Source organism: Tyto alba, unplaced genomic scaffold, assembly GCF_018691265.1.
Source record: "Tyto alba isolate M040663 unplaced genomic scaffold, T.alba_DEE_v4.0 Super-Scaffold_10, whole genome shotgun sequence".
In the NCBI taxonomy this organism is placed as follows: Eukaryota; Metazoa; Chordata; class Aves; order Strigiformes; family Tytonidae; genus Tyto; species Tyto alba.
This window is the reverse complement of record NW_024881262.1, coordinates 17719949-17738023: the sequence shown is the minus strand read 5'-3', so window position 1 is coordinate 17738023 and position 18075 is coordinate 17719949. Positions and strand designations below refer to the sequence as shown.

The following is an 18075-nucleotide window of genomic DNA, read 5'->3' as shown; positions in this document are numbered from 1 at the left end:
GAGAGTGGCTTGGATAGAAGATAAGTCCATTTTTAATGGTGTATGAAGTCATGAAAATATTTGAGAGAAACACTTTTTAAGACTGTAGTTTTGGGTATAAGAAAACAGGTCTGGAACAGTAAAGTAGATCCATAAGTTACCAGCCTAATGAAAAAAAAAAAAATCCTGTTTAAAAACTTCAGTTAATTGGCAGAGTTTTCGTTTCAGGCTGTGACATTAAAATATGAAATGTTAAAACATACCATGTTCTAAATCCTTCAAGCGGGTTTTGTAATCTCAACTTGTTTAAAGATGTGTCAGTAAAGATACTACATGTGTTTTTGTTGTGTCTGTAGATAGTTAAAATAAGACATGCGAAAATAGAGAGTAATATTTAGGAGAGCTGCCAGGTATTTCTTCTTGGCATGTTTTATCTGTGACAAATCAGTAGCTTTATTTTCAGTGTCAAGATGTTGAATTGACATGGTTTTCTTATGCTGTCTGTTCAATTACAGTTTAACAGCTGTCTGAATAAATGTGTGAGCCTGTGTAAGATAAAAAATGGGGTGACAGTCATGTCAGTAGCCTCCTGCACAGACAGAATTCCGTATGAACATGTTTTTCCACAGGACCAAGCCCCTGATATTTCAAGCAATATTGTTGAATTTGTCTATGTGATACTTATGAATTACAAAAAATATTTTGATTAGGGTATTCCTCAGGAATCCAAGCTGCAGAAGGTGGTTCATAATTTTTTGGTGGGTGCACGTTATCAATAATGTTGTCCATTAAATTTTGAAAATATACGTGGTGGTTCATAAAACATCTCCAGAGTGCAGTTTTCCACTGGAAACCATTGAACTAATGCATTATTTCTTAAAACTTCTGAAACTTAAAAAATTTATTATGAACAAAATTATGAAGAATTACAACCTTATAAATTACTGTAACAATGATATTCCAAATAGGAGAACCTCAACCTGGCTCTGAACTCAGCATCTGCTATTGGCTGTACGGTTGTCAATATTGGATCACAAGATTTGCAAGAAGGAAAACCACACTTGGTATTAGGACTCTTGTGGCAGATCATTAAAGTTGGTCTTTTTGCTGATATTGAGATCTCCAGAAATGAAGGTAAGAGTGATGGGGAGGCATAGCAATGTCGACAATTTGGAATTAACTGAGACCACAACAGCAATGATTTCAGCTTACTTCCAAACTTGCTTTTAGCTCTTATTTCCTTGATAAATGAAGGGGAAGAATTAGACCTGTTATTGAAGCTTTCCCCAGAAGAGCTCTTGTTACGCTGGGTGAACTACCATCTGGCCAATGCAGCGTGGCACAGAATCAGTAACTTCAGCCAAGACATTAAGGTATGTAGTTATTGCTCTGATAATTGAACATAACACTATTTAAATACACTGACCATAGAAACAAATTAGTCAGATCAGAAGTATTTAGGAAGATAGTAGTCATCTGCTCTTTCCAGCTATAGGTTCATCCTGCATTTTTTAACACTGGAAGAGCATTATTGTAATCTCTTATATCTTACTCAATTGCTCATACCATGTATTATCACATAACAGTGCAAAGCGAACATTTCTGACAAGCTTGTATTCAGGGAAATTCCAATGTTCTAAGATTGTTGTTAGAGTTATTTAGGACAATTTGCACTACCCTTATTAGTTACCTTTTTCTTGTCCATTCTCCCCTGCTCCTGCGTCTGCAGAAACCCATTTTTTCTTTCTTTTGTTGTTCTAAAGAAGTGTATGGCTTTAAATCTTTTCCCAGTGCTTATTTGCTAATGGTGATTGCCCTTAGTACCTAGCATTCTACAGAAGAGTAGGAAACCTCATGAGGAAAGAACAGTTATTCAGAGGGCTGTCTGGAGTAGCTAATGAGTCTTGATCCAAGGAGAGAGCGGTGCCCCTCAATCACTGTGCTTTGCTGGTGTGCTGATTTACTGCCATAAGGGTACTGAAAAGCTTGCTAATTCCTTGGGGCAGATGGCAGATCTGAATAATTATTTTCTCTTCAGTCATTCTGCATAAAGTGTGCAGAGTACTGTAGTAAGTCCAGCTGAAGAGAGAAAAACCCAATTTTTAAAACTAAAAGCAAATCAGGAAGATTCTCTAAGGTGGTAAGTCCTCTTTTCATTGGAGAAAACCATGTCATTAATTGTTTGTTAAATTTTTTCAGATGCCACAAAGAAGGCTATTATTAAATCAAACCTTTAATTAGGGTTTTATATGAAAAAAACTTCTATGGTTAAAATATTGCATGCAATTTAAAAGAAATATTACATACTTCAAAAACTATCAGGTGTTTGTTTGATTTTTCTAGTTTCTTCGTGGGGAAGGAAACACAAAAATATACAGAAAACTGCATCAAATAAATACAATTGCCATTATCTTCATCCTAAAAAAGCCACTTTGCTCTCCACTTTTTATTCTAATTACTTCATCAATTAATAAAGAGAAATTTGTATGAAACAGTCTATCTGAAAAGGATAGTAAAGGAGTAAATACCAGCACTGAAAATAAGAACCATATTGTGGGGGTTTTTGTGGGTAACCTATGTAAATTTGCCCTAAATATCTTAATTACAGCTGTCTAGTTGATATCCAGCAGAATAAAGGTAACTAGCACTGTCCAGATTAATTAGCAGACATTCCTTTTCTCTGTCAGCTGGCTAAATAAGTTCTATGTGAAATAGCATAGTAAAATGGCTGTATGATGTCATCCATACTCACTGAAATTAGGGTGCCATATTTTTTATTTCTACGGCTTTTGAATTGGACTACAAGAGCGGTAAATGGCTATGAAAGGCTACAAACTTGCTTTTATTTAAATATTACGCTGCTTGTTTTAGGATTCAAGAGCATACTACCATCTGTTAAATCAGATTGCACCCAAAGGAGATGACCTTGATGAATTGACCAATAAAGTTGACTTTTTAGGATTTCATGTAAGTATCCAGAAATGTAAAAATAGACTGGAGTTATTGGAGACCTCTATGTATGTATCCAACCATCCTGTATGTATGTATCCAACATCCTGTTTACAATGCTGTCCCAGAATCCTCTTTTGGTTTGTAAAGCATACAAAAGCTCAGTCAGATTCCTCAATGTCACAAAGTTTAAATGGGTAAAAACGTGAGTAAAATTCCAGAGCCCAGCTGAAACAGGATAATTCATCCAGCATTCTAAAATTTGGAGCAATGCTGTGCTTGGAGTAGTGTCTAACTTTACTTATTTTCATTTGTGTCCTCCAACATGAATATTGCAACAACCGGCTCAGTTCTTCTCTTCTGGAATTCAGACAAGGAAAAAGAATAGACTTCACAAACCTTGTGATAATTCCTCAAACCAAATACAATTCAGAAATAACATGTGAGCCCTTCCAATAACCATCAGGAAAGGGGAGTGTGGCATCCATCAAGCTTTAAGTTGTGAAGGGATAGAGGGTCTAAAACCAGCCTAGGTAGATGTGAAAACACTTTACTATAAGCTGTCACGTTATGCTTGCTGGAAGGATTATTTGGAGAATGCCATTTAACACAAAATTGAACTGCCTGCGTGAAATGTAGATATCTATATATCAATCAGAATCTGAAGTAGAATCTTGTTATTCATTATAATAGTGAAAACTTACATGCAAAATTATGTTTGTTTGCAAGCTTTAGTTCTCTGACTCTTTCATGAGGAGAGCTCTGTTTTGTTTGTTTGCTTTTGTATTGTTTTTGTTTGGTTTTTTTTTTTTTGGAGTGAGAAAGGGTAGAAGTTTAATTTTTTCCATGTAATTTCCTACAGTTCATATGATCATGTTCTGTAATGGGTTATAAACCCATATCAGTAACATGTAACAACTTGTTCTAGAGCAAGTTTCTGTGTGAGCATACCAACACTGAATTAGTCCGTTATTCAATTCTAACAGTAATTCAATTACTAACTCATTTCCATATAAAAAGTAACTCCTAGCATTGTGAAGATTAGAGGCAAAAAGTATATGCTACATAGTTCTGAACACTGATTTATTCTATATACATTAATAATAATAAAAAAAAAATAAAAATAAAAGAATAAAGAAAATAACACATAGGTTACCAATTTAAGATGCTTCAGAGACAAAAATATTGAATGGAAAGCAAAGTAGTGAATTATCACATTCTGAAGCATTCAAACTCTTATTGAAGGTTTGGGGCAGCATCTGTAATTACTATGCTTGAGAATATCAGTTTAAAGCAGAGATGGGGAACCTTTGGCGTATGGAACAGAATATGCAGTGTGGAAATTAACAGCCTGGAAGCAGAAATATAACCACTGCACCTCTGGCTGCTACTGCTATTGCTGTGATTCATGAGGTGTGCTGTGCAGGCAGCCATAGAAGCGAAGGACAAAAAGAAAGTGGAAGGAAAATGGGAAGAGGGGAATTTTTATGGACTATTAGAGCTATCTCAGGCATTGGGGGAATGAGGAAGGAACTGACATGGGCCATTTAAAGATTTGTCAAACTGAAGATTCAGTAAAGAATGGAAACATGCTAGTACTCATTACTTATTTTTTTTTTTTTTTGTCTTTTAGGATAAAAATGACCTGAGGAGGGCTGAATACATGCTCCAACAGGCAGATAAATTGGGCTGCAGACAGTTTGTAACTCCAGCTGATGTGGTTGCAGGCAACCCTAAACTCAATTTGGCTTTTGTTGCAAATCTCTTTAACGCATATCCAGGCCTACACAAGCCTGACAACTCATCTTACGATCTCAATTTATTAGAAGGTACTCAACTTACTAAGCATTCAGGAGACAAGAATATTCGTTATTTCTGTTTAAGTATTCCTTCTAGGTTGTGATATAGGATCACTGTTTGATGGTGCTTGTGTTAGTATCAGCATGTAGAGCTTTCCTGCTAGCTTTCAATATAAGCCTTAGTAGAAGCCCCTGTTACTGTGAATATTGTACACTTGTGTTAGCCTGACAAAAGGCTATTCCTGAATAACCTTCTATCATTCATTTGCAGGAGCAAAACCTGTCCTTTTATTCTCTTTCCAGTTCCCTGTGCTTCTTTCCATGCTGTTAATATTTTAACCAATGCACCCATTCTAGCTTTTCCTAATTTGCAGTGCTATACTATGCATTTGTAAATAGTATTTGAAAGTACTTTTCACATACTGTGTTTATATATGTGTGTGTGTGTGTGTATTAGTTTGTTGCCTTTTAAAACAGGAAACATTAAAAAAAGTCTTCTGTATCAGCAACCTATATAGATACTAGCATATCAGCAAGTTTGGACTTCAACTGTACAGTTCAGATGCCTAATGCTAGAGATAAAGGGACAATTGGTGGCAATTATCCTTCCTGTGGACCAGCTAATCTAGGATAATGAAATGGCACATGCCAGTGTATTTCACAGTTGTTGACTGATCTCAAAGGAATGGTGAGAATCAGGGGTGCTGCACTCGGGAGAATCATCAGCAATGTTCACACATTCCTCTGCACTGCCTCCTCCTGCCTTCCTCTTACTGTTCCTATCAGGTTTCCTTTCCATCTGGGTGAGTCCATCTTCCTTTGCTCCTCTTTTTTTTCATAATTTGTCTGCTCTGCTGCATCCCTATGTCACAAATCTTGTATCCTTCAGATACAAGATTTCGGGCTTCCTACTCTTCTAGTTTCAGCTGGGTGCCAGCTGCGGTAGAGGTATCAGAGCACTGGAGGTAGTCTTCCCTTCTCAGCTGTGATATCCCTAGTCACTGCAATCCCTGCTGTCCAGGACAAATGACTGAAGGAAAGGCCTGCTCTTCCTCTGCTGCAATTTTGTTAGAAATGTATGCTCTTGGAAATGTATACAGGAGCTGTGTGAAGGTGGAATATGTTCAGTTCCATCTTCTCTGTTCTGAACAAAAAGTTGCAGATGTGATTCAAAATACTGAAAACTTGGTCAAATTTAGAAGAGTTTTCATTGAAATGGCAAAAACCAGCTGAATTACTTTCTGAACTTTCCTAAAAAAATTTAGGTGAGGTTGAAGTCTCAGCTAAAGCAGTTTGTAAAAAGTTAGGATCACCTTAATGCTAGATTATGATTTAGTAATGATGAATACTGGCCAAATTTAATTTACTGTTTATAGTATATATTTTAAAGATGGATAATCATGCCAATGTTATCTGTTCAAAGGCAAGTAGATGTCTCTCCTTTGCCCCTGAGTAACTCCTGTAGCGTCATGTAGATCTAAACCATCAAAAGAGTTATTTTAGCCAAAAGACAACATTGTTAATATGTTTATCTGTTATTTTTTTTTTTTCATAAAATCCTGTGGTTTTACTGATGTTTTCTCAAGGTAGCGACATAAAATGTGACATTAATTTCTTTATAGTTTCATCATAGATTGTCTGTTGAAATCTGACTCATAATTTATAATGCTTTCCTATTTTGCTTCATGAAATGCAGATTTGACCCCTCCTAATGTAGGTACTGTATTTAGTACTTTTCTGTACTCCATAAAAGTGCTTATTCTGCAATTTTTGTGTATGGTTTTTTTTTTTTTTTTTTTTTTTGTTTTTTTTCCCTGCAGTTTTAATTATCTCTGTCCTTTTCTGATTGATTTTTGCATTGTTCTTCTATTTCTCTATCGCTTTAATATGCCGTCATAAGTAAAAGAGAAGAAAAAAACCCCACAGGTCTAGCCTGATGCATATAAAGTGGGGGCTGGACTTGGTAGTAAGTCAAATGCCATATAGCTCTTTCTGTGGGTTTAACTAGTAGGAGCTTTCCATGAACCAAGATGTAAAGCTCTAGGCATGTGTGGGTGAGTAGAGCTTTCTGAAAGTCTTCATTTTCCTGCATAAATTCCATCTCTTCAGTGACTGTTCCACCCAAGGAGTATGATGTGTCTATTCTCTTTGGTTTAAGACAATGAACACTGTGCATAAATTGACATCTGCTCTGATAAAACTTAACAAGTCTGTTGAGGTGCACTTGTATACAGAGAGTGTATTCTTCAGGTATACTGGCATAGAAAAATGAACGTTTAATATTATGTGGGGGTGGAGTGAGAGAGTCCTGACCTCAGTCAATGTACAACCTTTAACTGGGTGCTGCTGTTGCTCTGAGGAACGTCTCACTTGTGGGGAAGGCAGCAGAGTTTGGCGTTGAAGTCACACAGAAAGGTGAGCTCTTGCGGGGAGGAAGAGGGCCTTCTGTCTACCCATGTTTCCTCCACTGTAGATGTCCTTTCTTGCTTAGTCCACTGGGAGCCTTCAAGGCTGTTACCATGAGAGGATTTACTACTTCTGCTCAGGCCAGCTGAATTTAGGGTGCAAATTTTGTTGCTAAGCTCTGTCATCTTTCAGAGAGAATTGCAGGTGTTTGGAGCCCTTTGGATTCTTGATCCCATCCTTATGACTACTCCTCACTCAGTTCCATAGTATAATGATCTCAAACAAAGAGATGGCAATAAATATGAAGGATACTACCAAATTTGCTCCTCTCTTTTGTGTAGCTCTACCCCCTTTCTGCAGTTTTCCAATGATTTTGGCTATCTGCTGCACCACTCAGCAGAAGATATGCTCCTGATAGGATCACAAGGTATATTTTGAATAAAAGAATAGAGAGAAAGAATTGGTCAGTTCTCAGCCATCTGAAAAACTTACGAGCACTTATGTGTTGCATGATAAAGGGATTTGTTTATAGTGGCATATTAAATATAGTATGCTGGGTTTAGTTTCTGGATTCCTGCTATCCATAAGGGCACTGCCCAACTTGCATGTTCTTACTCCTGCTTGGCTCCTTTACATTCTTTTGACAGCGTTAAGCATGCACTTTAAAATTCTCAGTCTGAGTGCAGTTGCCGAGTATCTGTTTTTGTAGCTATGCTTTGTTTAGTAAGAGGTCATTAAATAATCTTGTTACTGTCTTTGCAATGAGCAAGTGTTCCTAAAAACACTTTGCACTTGGTATTTTAGGTATTGCAAAACAACTCAAAGCTCAGTAAGATTAAAAACTTCAAAAAAGAAAAAAGAAACTTGCTTCAAAATACTGTAACATCTTAAGTTATTCTTTATAAACTTAAATGATATACTTTGCTTGTATTTTGATTGTATCTTTTTTAATGGAAAAATTGGTATTTTTAGTAACGTTATCATAAAATGTGATTCTTTGTTGTCTTTTAAATTTTATTGTGGGAAGAAATATATGAAACAAAGCTGACTGCCCAAAGTCCTTGCAGAATAGTATTTTTCTTTGTTTCAGTATGTATTCATCAGTGACTCTTTCATAATTTTTACAAGTAAACTTTGAAAAAAATACTATTTTGAGTTGCATATGTAAGTCTTCTATTTAGAAAGACAATATATCAGTAGGATGAGTATCATCTAATTCATAATAATTGAAAGAGAAAGTAACTGGTAAGCTGGCTGAAACTATAAAAATAAAATTTATTCTGTTGGAAAATGTCAATTAGAGCTGAAATTTCTGAATTTAATTTTTTAATAAATATTGTAGTCTGGTGCTTTTTGTATAAAAGGGGAAAAGACCTAGGTTAAAATTTTACCCTCTAAAAATTGATGTTATGATATAGATCTGTTTCATGGAGAAGTAATATTAAAGAGGTTTTATTTCTATTCTAATGATAAACACATATTTATACAGTAGCTTCATTTTGCGAAAATGTTCATTGTTCTGTAGTCAACACAGAACTGTAGTCCTGAGGCATTTTTCACGCTACATAAATCTCATTAGACAAAGTTGGTACCATTAGCCTCTAAGGAACAAACTAAAAAGGCAAAGAAAAATCTTAATCAGATTTTTCTGTGTTTCAGTCCTGAGAAATCTGTTCCTCCATTGTTTGGGAAGGTTTTCTGCCTCCTCAGTGTCCCTTCTGTTTTCTTAATTGTGGATTATCAGCCTAGGGGAACAAAGAGATGAGGTTATTCCAAGTTCACGTATTCAGGATGAATATTTTCTTAAATGCTTTGATTTGATATGAGAGAACAGTTTATGCAGCACTTATTCACGTGCAATTGGCCACAGATACATTGTTAAAATGTAAGTAATTTTGTATGTAGAAAACTAATGTATTGCTTCAACCTGTAACTTTATAGAGAAAGAGCATTAGTTCAGGAACTCATGAATACAACAGATAAAAACAATCTATGTCAGGAGAGTTGAAGGGTTTTTGTTGTGTTGTGGTTTTTTGTTTTGTTTTGTTTTTTCCTAATGATTTTTCTGCATTTCTCATAAGCAGAGTAGCTAGTGAAAACTGAAGAATAACTAGCCCCACTGGCAGTGTAAATAGCTTCACAAATTTAACCAATGCAGTACTGCCTTGCTAAGTCTCTGGTGTTAAAAACTAAGAAGGTGAGGTCTATTGTTTTGGGGAGGACTTTGACAAATTAATGCTGGGAACTTCTGTATGGAGAGAAGTAGAGCCATAGCTTCAGGAGTTTGATGCAATTCCAATAAGTATGTTAGTACTTTTAATATATATATATTTAATATATATGCTATTTCAAACAGATTTATAGATACTGTTTTATGCTTTTTCCACTGATTTGGATTTTAGGAAATTATCATTAGTCATCACTGTTTTCTCCATGAGATATTAATTATCTAAAATATAACCAACAAACTGTCTATTTTTGTATTTTATCAAACTGTATTTACACAGAAAAATGGAGTCTAATAGTATTCCCTGTAGTGCCTCTGGCCTTATGCCTGGAACTGGGGGACTCTGAATTTGCTAGGATTGCCTTGATTTACTGGCCAGTAGAGACTACTGTTAGGGAAAGGATGAAGTCATTTTGGAGGGGGGTGGGGGCAGAGGTATGAGAGTCATTTAAACATTGCCTATTAAAATGTTTTCTCCAAGAATTTATATTTAATTATATTTGTCACCATAGGAGAAAGTAAGGAAGAAAGGACTTTGAGAAACTGGATGAATTCACTGGGTGTAAGCCCATATGTTAATCATTTATACAGGTAAGACTTTTTTAAAATGATAATTTGATTTCCATTGGGTGACAGGAGAAGAAAAAAGAAGGGAAGAAGAACGGGAAGTTGTATTTCCACCAGAACAGTTATTTCCAGGTTTCCACACAGTGTGATAAGAACTTCAAAACTTGTCTGTAGAACCTCATTAAGCAGTATCTGACTCAGGTCTTCTACTCATGATCCAGAAATACTAGAAAACCTAAAAAGTTTTGATGTGCTCTCTTCACTCACTTGTAATTTGAATTACTTTTTTTTTTTTGAGATAATTGTGTTTTACAACACATGATTTTTATTTTCTCTCGTGACACATGAAATGACCACAAACCTATTAAAACAGTAATTCTAAACTATAAATGACGATACATGTCTGTTGAGTAGACTGTAAGAATCTATGCAGTATGGTATTCCCTCAAAACAAAGGGCTTTTTAACATGTTTTTTAGATGCTTCTGATCACCTTCCAGTTGTGCCAGCAGTTGGTTCAAATCCTATTGATAAAAGGTGGGCTATAGGGAGCAACTGGGAACATCTACTTACATGTATACTTGCTGCTAGGTTTCATTGTTTCTCTTTTCTAACCTCTGTAAAGTGATACCCTTTGTAGATAGCTTAATGTGGAGAATTTCATTTAGCAAGTAGCTGATACGGGGTTTGATTATTCTTTAGCAAAATACATCTGTAGGTGGAGATAAAGTATGAGTATTCAACATTTTGGGAAGTCCTGAGGAAACTAAAACTAGATTAGTAAATGAAAACTGTTTAGCTAGATGTTTCATCTTTGCCTACCCTATGAAAGCAATTATTTAATTAAAAGTTGGTAAAACCAGTGGCTGTGTATACTTCACTGAGATTTGTAAAAATAATTAAATGAAATATACAATTTAATGTAAATTGCGGAAATCAAGCCATATGATATAGGCCAGTTTCTCCACAGAATGACACATTTATATGTGACTGAAATTTTTTCATCAACTTATACTTCAAGAAGTCTCAAGTACTTGACATTTTCATTGTGTATATGAGCTTTTGTACTTAAAAACATTGTTTTACTCTGATTTAGTGACCTCTCTGATGCTTTAATAATCTTCCAATTGTATGATATGACTCGTGTGCTGGTTGACTGGAACCATGTCAACAAACCTCCTTACCCATTGCTTGGTGGTAATATGAAAAAGGTAGGTAGATATTCTGTAATTCAGTCCAGTTTCACAGTCTCCCATTGTGCTGTTTGTAGTAATTTGAATTGTCTAGATTTGCATGCTATTGAGACAGTCTGGGGCCTGGGGGGGGAGGGGAGGGGGAGGGAAGAAAAAAAACCCCTTCCAGATACTATCTTAAGGAATAAAGAGCAATTATAGCATGTATCACTTTACTTGCTAAATGTGGACACCTCTGGGCAGTACTTAATTTTTGGTCTAATTAGGGTATATAAGTAAAAGTTTCAGGTCTGATATAGCTATCATTGCCTGATGGTCTTATACTGTGAGGTGTTTCTTCAGAGAGCAGTTTTACATGCTGTCTGGAGAATTTGTGCAAGACTTACAGATTTCAAGTTTTCAGTTAGTTTTGTGATCATTATGAAGCCAGAAATGTAGAGGAAAAAAAATTACTATCTGTTAAAGAACAACTTATTCCAATGTTTTTCCAAAATCACTTCTGATGTAAGTATATATTAATTCATTGACTTTAGTGGAAGTGAACTTGGTTTTTGCAAGTGTGAAAGAAATTATAATTGGAATCTTTCATACTTTCATTTATAGTAAAAACTGTGTTGTTTTAATCACAGTGCAGAAAGGCTAGAAATCTTTCTTTAGCTCCAAATCTCACCATAAATAACAGTAATCCAGAGTAATTCAAAATACACATAGATTATAGGCCTGTATTGTAGAAATACTAAGATGTTTTCATTATTTGCATACAAATAATTTACTTTTAGATTGAGAATTGCAATTATGCAGTAGAACTCGGGAAAACGAAAGCCAAATTCTCACTGGTTGGTATTGCTGGACATGATCTAAATGAGGGTAATCCAACTCTGACTTTGGCTTTGGTGTGGCAGCTGATGCGAAGGTAAGTTAGGCACAGTATGATAGGTGTGTGCATGTGAGTATATGTGTCTCTATATCAAGGCAAATTCAAGCTAGTGTTCAGTTCACCCAACATGTATTTTAGAGAGCCATCTCTAAATACGCCTCTTCTCTAAGATAAACGTTTATACGTTTCTCGTAATTTTACATACTGTGTAGTGATTGAAATCATAATAGTGTGTACGTGTACATATCCATTTATAGAGACAATTAAAACCTTATACACTAAAAACTGTGATTAAAAATATAAATCCTGCTGCAAGTAAAAAGTGTAACTTATTTCATGTTGATTCCATGTATGTTTCCATAAGCAGGGAGTAATTTAAATATTTGTAAAATTAAAAAAGAAAGATAAATGGGAAGAGATGATGTATGCTATAGAAGTTAAAATGTGAAAAATTTTTTAAGCCATCACAGCTATAGTAATGTAATTATCGTAAAATCAAAATCTTGCTAGTGAGTTGAGCAGGAAAAAAAATATAACTTCATTTCAATAAAGAGTATTTTATTGCAAATATTTTCCACAAGTTAATTTTCTTATACCTACCCAAAAATACTCAATGCTTTTTGTTTCTCACACTGTTGTGGTTCAGTTTTCAAAGTGACTTGGATGGTAGGGAGCCATTTAAATTTATAAAGTAAAATTAGTTAAGGTGTGCTAAGGAAAACAAATATATGAAAAAGATGTGACAGTGAATATTATGAACTTGGGGATGTTATTTTATTCTTGAAACAACCAAAAAAAAAGTGATTTAAAGTACTAAATAGTTTATAAAGTAAGGGTACCTTATTAAGATGAGTACTTGGCAGTGTTACTGTGCTGAAGTAATATTTTACTTGTAGCTTTGTACTCTTAGCAGAGTCAAGTTCTATCACTCTAACTCCAGATTCTTGTTTTCTTTATTAAAGGTATACTTTGAATGTACTATCAGACCTGGGAGAGGGGGAAAAAGTAAATGATGAAATTATCATTAAGTGGGTAAATTGGACACTTGCAAATGCAAATAAGAAAACTTCAATTACAAGTTTCAAGGTAATCAAATTAATTTCCTTTTCTTCTTTCCACATGTAGTCAGATCTGGGAATTTTAACTTGATCTGTTAACAATTTGGCTTTAACAGTGTCTCTCACATCAGCTTTCGTAATTGTGTAATGAAATATTTCTGACAGTATGTGAATCTTAAACAGTATTGTACAAGTCTATTAGTAAGAAGCAAAAAGAAGTTATAATTGCTGCTGTAAGATTCAAAACAAAACCAGTAAAACAAAGGCTAAGCTTTCAAAGGGGCTTCTGAAGTTAACAATGTTTGGGCATGGCATGTCGGGTGTCTTCCAGATTTTTGGATATAGGTGTTCTCATGCTTGTAAAAACATGAAGAACAATTTTGGAAATACTGAGGAAGGGGGAGGGTGGGGGGAAATCACTACTTTGAATTACAGCTGGTCAAAAAGATGTATTCATCTGTGGCAGAGCCAGGAGAGGGAGCCCGAGTTAACCAGTGACATCTCCGTTGGCCCTGCTGATGCACAGCAGACCTGTACAAAACAGCAGCTTTTCCCATTAAGCAAATATGAACAAACTGATCAAGGAAGTTTTCCTTTCATGTTTTTAAAGTGTTAAACATGGAATAAGTTATATGTATGTCAGGTGTGTCATGCTGTATGAATCTCGTTCTTTAGAAATGGTAGATTAATAATTGCACTTGCATGCAAATATAACATTCTTATACAGGTTCATTGTATATTCTGAAAAGTTATGTCTGGTTTACAAGAGGAACATAAGAACCTAGCAAGTTAAATATTTGAGAGCTCACTGTTTTATGAAATAGTTAGGTAAGCATCAGGCAAAAGGTAATATCAAATAATTTTATAGAACAAAATATTTTGTACTCTAGAAGGTAACTTAGGTTTTCATCTTAAAAGGGATTGCTGCTTCTCTTATTTCTACGTAAATTGTAATAATGGTGGTATACATAAGTTGAAAGTATGAAGAGAATCTGTACCAGCATCTTGCTTTTTGAATGCCTATAGTTTTTGAGGGGCATTGGTTGTGTTTTTAAGGCAATTAATCTGATGGTAGACCAATAAAGTTAAGGAGCTACTGACATAGTGACATTATTCAGTATAGTTTTTTTACTACTGATTTTTGACAACATTCATGTATTCAGTCTTTCATGACTTGAATTGTTGCCTGTATTTTGGGGTTACTGCAGCAAGCAGATTGTGTACCAGAGAATGCAGAGCTCCCTGATATTTATTGTGGACTATGAAAGCAAAATTCTACTAAATTGCCATTAGTTCAAACAATAAAAATGACAACGGTGTGAGTTTTGGCTTATGGTCTTAGGAAGATACTCTATGCATTCAATGTCTTCAAGCAGATTTATATTACTATTTTTAAATGTATAATTAACGTGATGGGTGTATGGGGCTTCACTGAATTTGAAACCATGGTTCTGACCTGGTGGCAAAGGCAGCCATGTCAGGAAGTTTATGTGACGAGCCCCTGCAGGGACAGAGCCAGCTGCGCTGGCACTGGCTGCTGGCTGTTGATTTGACATTGTCACCTGCTCATCTGCCCTGACAGCTGGGAAGAAATAATTGCAGCAATAGCACTTGCTGTTTTAAGACTATAAGAAAACACATGTCTGTGTATTACATACAAAACACAGACTGCTTGTACTAGCTAGGACTACCATCTGAGTTGAAAAATTGTAAAAAGTGAGCCATAAACTACTGCAGAAAATAGTTCTATTGCAAGAAAAGAAGAAAAATAAAAGTGGTGGGGGAATGTAAACAGCTTTTTGTTGTCTTTCGAAGATCCCTTCCTTCATTAGGGATGGAGGGGCATTTATTTCATTAAATAAATTGAAACTACTTGTGTAATACTAATATCAACACTGAGTGTGAACCTTACCATTTTGGATTGCATAAAAGAACATTAGACCTCATATAGGGAGATAAACATGCAATAAAGTGACAGAACATGCTACGATCTTTCAGTAAGCGTGTAAGATGTGCTATAGGTTTTTTGCATTATTAAGACAATAATCAAAGCAAATTCCTTATACTAATCTTTTGAGTCTTTTCTTTTAGGACAGATCAATTAGCACTAGTTTACCTGTCCTAGATTTAATAGATGCCATTGCACCAAAAGCAGTTCGTCCAGAAATGGTCAAGAGAGAAGATTTTTCTTACCAAGATAAATTGAATAATGCTAAGTAAGTTTTAAATGAATGCTTTGTATTTTCCTTAAGTGCAGGAAATGCATGATTTCAGGGTGTAATGAAAGATATACTGATTTGTTAACAGGGAGAGATTACACTAATATTAGTTGATTTGTTTCAAATAGAGTATATTATAAATTCTAATATTGTAGAGCTATTTTTCTAGCATATTTAAAATATAAAGTCACATTCTGGGCTGATAGGACCTACCACCACTGCACTGTGATTGGCTTATTAATAGCCTGTCCTAACCCACATTGGTTTTGACAAAAATAAATGCCTTGATAACCAGTAGCAAAACTTCTGCCAATACATACATTAATTTCATCACAATAATGTCTATTTCTCGTAGAGTGTAAATCCTGACTGAACAAGCATATCCTGCTATTAAAATCTGTTGTCATTGTTTTGAGTCTTGGCACACTAGTACATGCAAGGAAAATAACAATATTTATTTTTTCTTGTGTTCCAAGGTATGCTATTTCAGTTGCTCGAAAAATTGGTGCTCGTATATATGCTCTACCAGATGATCTGGTTGAAGTGAGGCCAAAAATGGTGATGACAGTGTTTGCATGTTTGATGGGAAGAGGACTGAACAAAATCAAATAATGGAGACATGTAATTTAACTTTCTGCCATGTTAGGCATGATGAATGCCTCGCGGTTTACACAGTTCTGAAGCTTAGTATAAAATGAGAAAATGTGTATGCACAAATATTAATTAAGTTTTAATAATGTGTTTATACTAGTTAAAAGCTTATTTGGTTTCACAACACATTGATTATTGATGGGTAATAATGTTTTCAGAACATGTTCATTACCAAATTAACATCACAGATTTGTATTGCTTTAAAAAAACCCCACACCATATGAATCAAGCTTCATTTGTATTTGTTTCCATAGCGTTGAAAGAATCTGTGTCAATTTACGTAAGTTATTTTGGGACCTATTGTGAAACACTGTTTGAATTTTGTGGGTGTTACTTACATACAGTCATACAAATCTCAAGGTGCATTCCAATCATACTATATTACTCCTCACTGCACAGAAGTTGTCATCTTTGCCTTATTCTTTGAGATCTTAACTCCTCTTGAAGCCAATGAGAGTCTTGTCATTGACTTCAGTGAGAGCAAGTGAAGGCCTATGATAATATCTGGAAACTAATGAATATTGATAAAGTTTATTAAACTTTTTGTGGGCATAATCTTTAAATATATGTAGTATTTCTGTTACTGAGCAGGAACTTTTAGTCTGTGTCTTAAGAAAAAACAGCAAATAGTAAGCAGAAAGCAGAAATGTAATAATGTCATCATTAGGTCTGCATATGCGTTAGCTTTTGCAGTTTGACTAAACATCTGATTTTTAAAAATTTTTTCATAAAATATTGTGTAAGAAATCAACAAAGAGCTGGGGTTTCACATTAATGTATTGCATTTCCTTATAGATTATTCCTTTGATTTTCCTAAAGTGTGTATCATGTGTGCAGAGGTTTTGTCTAGAAAGAATGCTGCATTGTCTGGATGAGATGAAGTCCATAATTATTTTCTTATTAATTTAAAAGTATTTATACTCCTTTCTCTGCAGCTGTAAATTTTCACCAAACATTCTGGAGCTGGATGTTTAATAAAGTTACCAGAAGCCAAACAGTGAGAAAGAAAGAAAACTAAATAAAAATGAAAGATTTTGTTTGTTTAAGTATGAAGCTGCTACTCTCTCAGCTCCTGAAAACAGTCATAAGTGTGGCATACCCTAAGAATCATGAGTGAACAGGTGGACTAAGCTTTACAACTTCGGTATCTTGCACGTCTTAGCAGAAAGAAGATGCATCCATTTAGTTTCTATTATATAACAGGATACTGGGAGTTGAGAGAATTAAGTGCTTGTATTTCAATCAGCTTGTTTACTGGTTTGTACTGTCTGGATGAGAATAAATTATTAATAGTTGTTACCTGATTTCTATTCCCGGTTCCAAACAATGTCTGAGTTTTGTATAGAATTTGAGTTCTTTACCCTGATTCTGGAGCCAAATCAGGCTAAATCCTCACTCAAGACAGGCTCAAGTGAGGTTTAATTAATCTCTATAGTGGAAGATTAAATGATCTCTTCTTGAGATACATAATTGTATTTACTTGCCCAGGCACTTGGCAACTTACTCGGTAAGGGTCAATATTTCCTGCTGTTTAAACTATTGCTGTAGTGTTTTGTTCACATTAGGAAAAAAATCTGCTATAATTATGTGTCTCACTATTATATGTCCAGAATTACTTCGAACTTTGATCAATTTGAAGTGGATTTCCAAGGGCAAGTATCTCATGCTTATCTGTATAAAAGTTTGACATACAGGCTAACTAGGACCTCCATATTGAAGGACAAATGACCATTCACACCATCTGAAAACAACTGTCTTCTCAGAATAATGTTAAAGAGTGCCAGTGTTAGCCAAACACAGTTTTCCTGAAGGAGCTTCAAAGAAGAGTGAGGCACACTGGCAGCTTCCATTAATCCTTATAGCTCACCTAAAGTCAGTGAGGCTCTGGTTCTGTGCCTCTACATGCTGCAAACCTACACTGAGAAAGGAAGTGGTAAGTTTTTTTGTGTATCATACTAGGGTAATGCACAAAACATTAGTTTGTGCCTGGTAGCTCATGTAAAGTATAAATGTCTTTTTGACGTTTAAGGATAAAATAGCACATACTTTTAATAGAAGGGAAAACAGAGACGGTTTCTAAAAGTATTCAAAGAAGCTCGAGGAAGTGAATGAAAGACAGTTTAACAACTACTGGGAAACGAGTGCCCTACG

The 18075-nt window shown here is 35.1% G+C and overlaps 1 protein-coding gene across 5 annotated transcripts in view; it reads left to right on the top strand.

The window, feature by feature from the left end:
• Positions 1-17228, top strand: part of PLS1 (plastin 1) — a 47456-nt gene extending 30228 nt beyond the window's left edge. For 3 of the 5 annotated variants that reach the window (XM_042797870.1, XM_042797866.1, XM_042797860.1), the window contains 11 exons: positions 948-1113; positions 1210-1352; positions 2851-2946; positions 4562-4757; positions 6424-6444; positions 9873-9951; positions 11023-11137; positions 11899-12032; positions 12959-13082; positions 15146-15270; positions 15750-17228. In XM_042797870.1, the coding sequence (XP_042653804.1) occupies positions 948-1113; positions 1210-1352; positions 2851-2946; positions 4562-4757; positions 6424-6444; positions 9873-9951; positions 11023-11137; positions 11899-12032; positions 12959-13082; positions 15146-15270; positions 15750-15885 (1335 nt within the window). In that variant the 3' untranslated portion in view covers positions 15886-17228. The remainder of the gene's footprint in view (positions 1-947; positions 1114-1209; positions 1353-2850; positions 2947-4561; positions 4758-6423; positions 6445-9872; positions 9952-11022; positions 11138-11898; positions 12033-12958; positions 13083-15145; positions 15271-15749) is intronic. The other 2 variants (XM_033005456.2, XM_033005457.2) reach the window with 2 other exon arrangements.
• Positions 17229-18075: the final 847 nt, after the last annotated feature.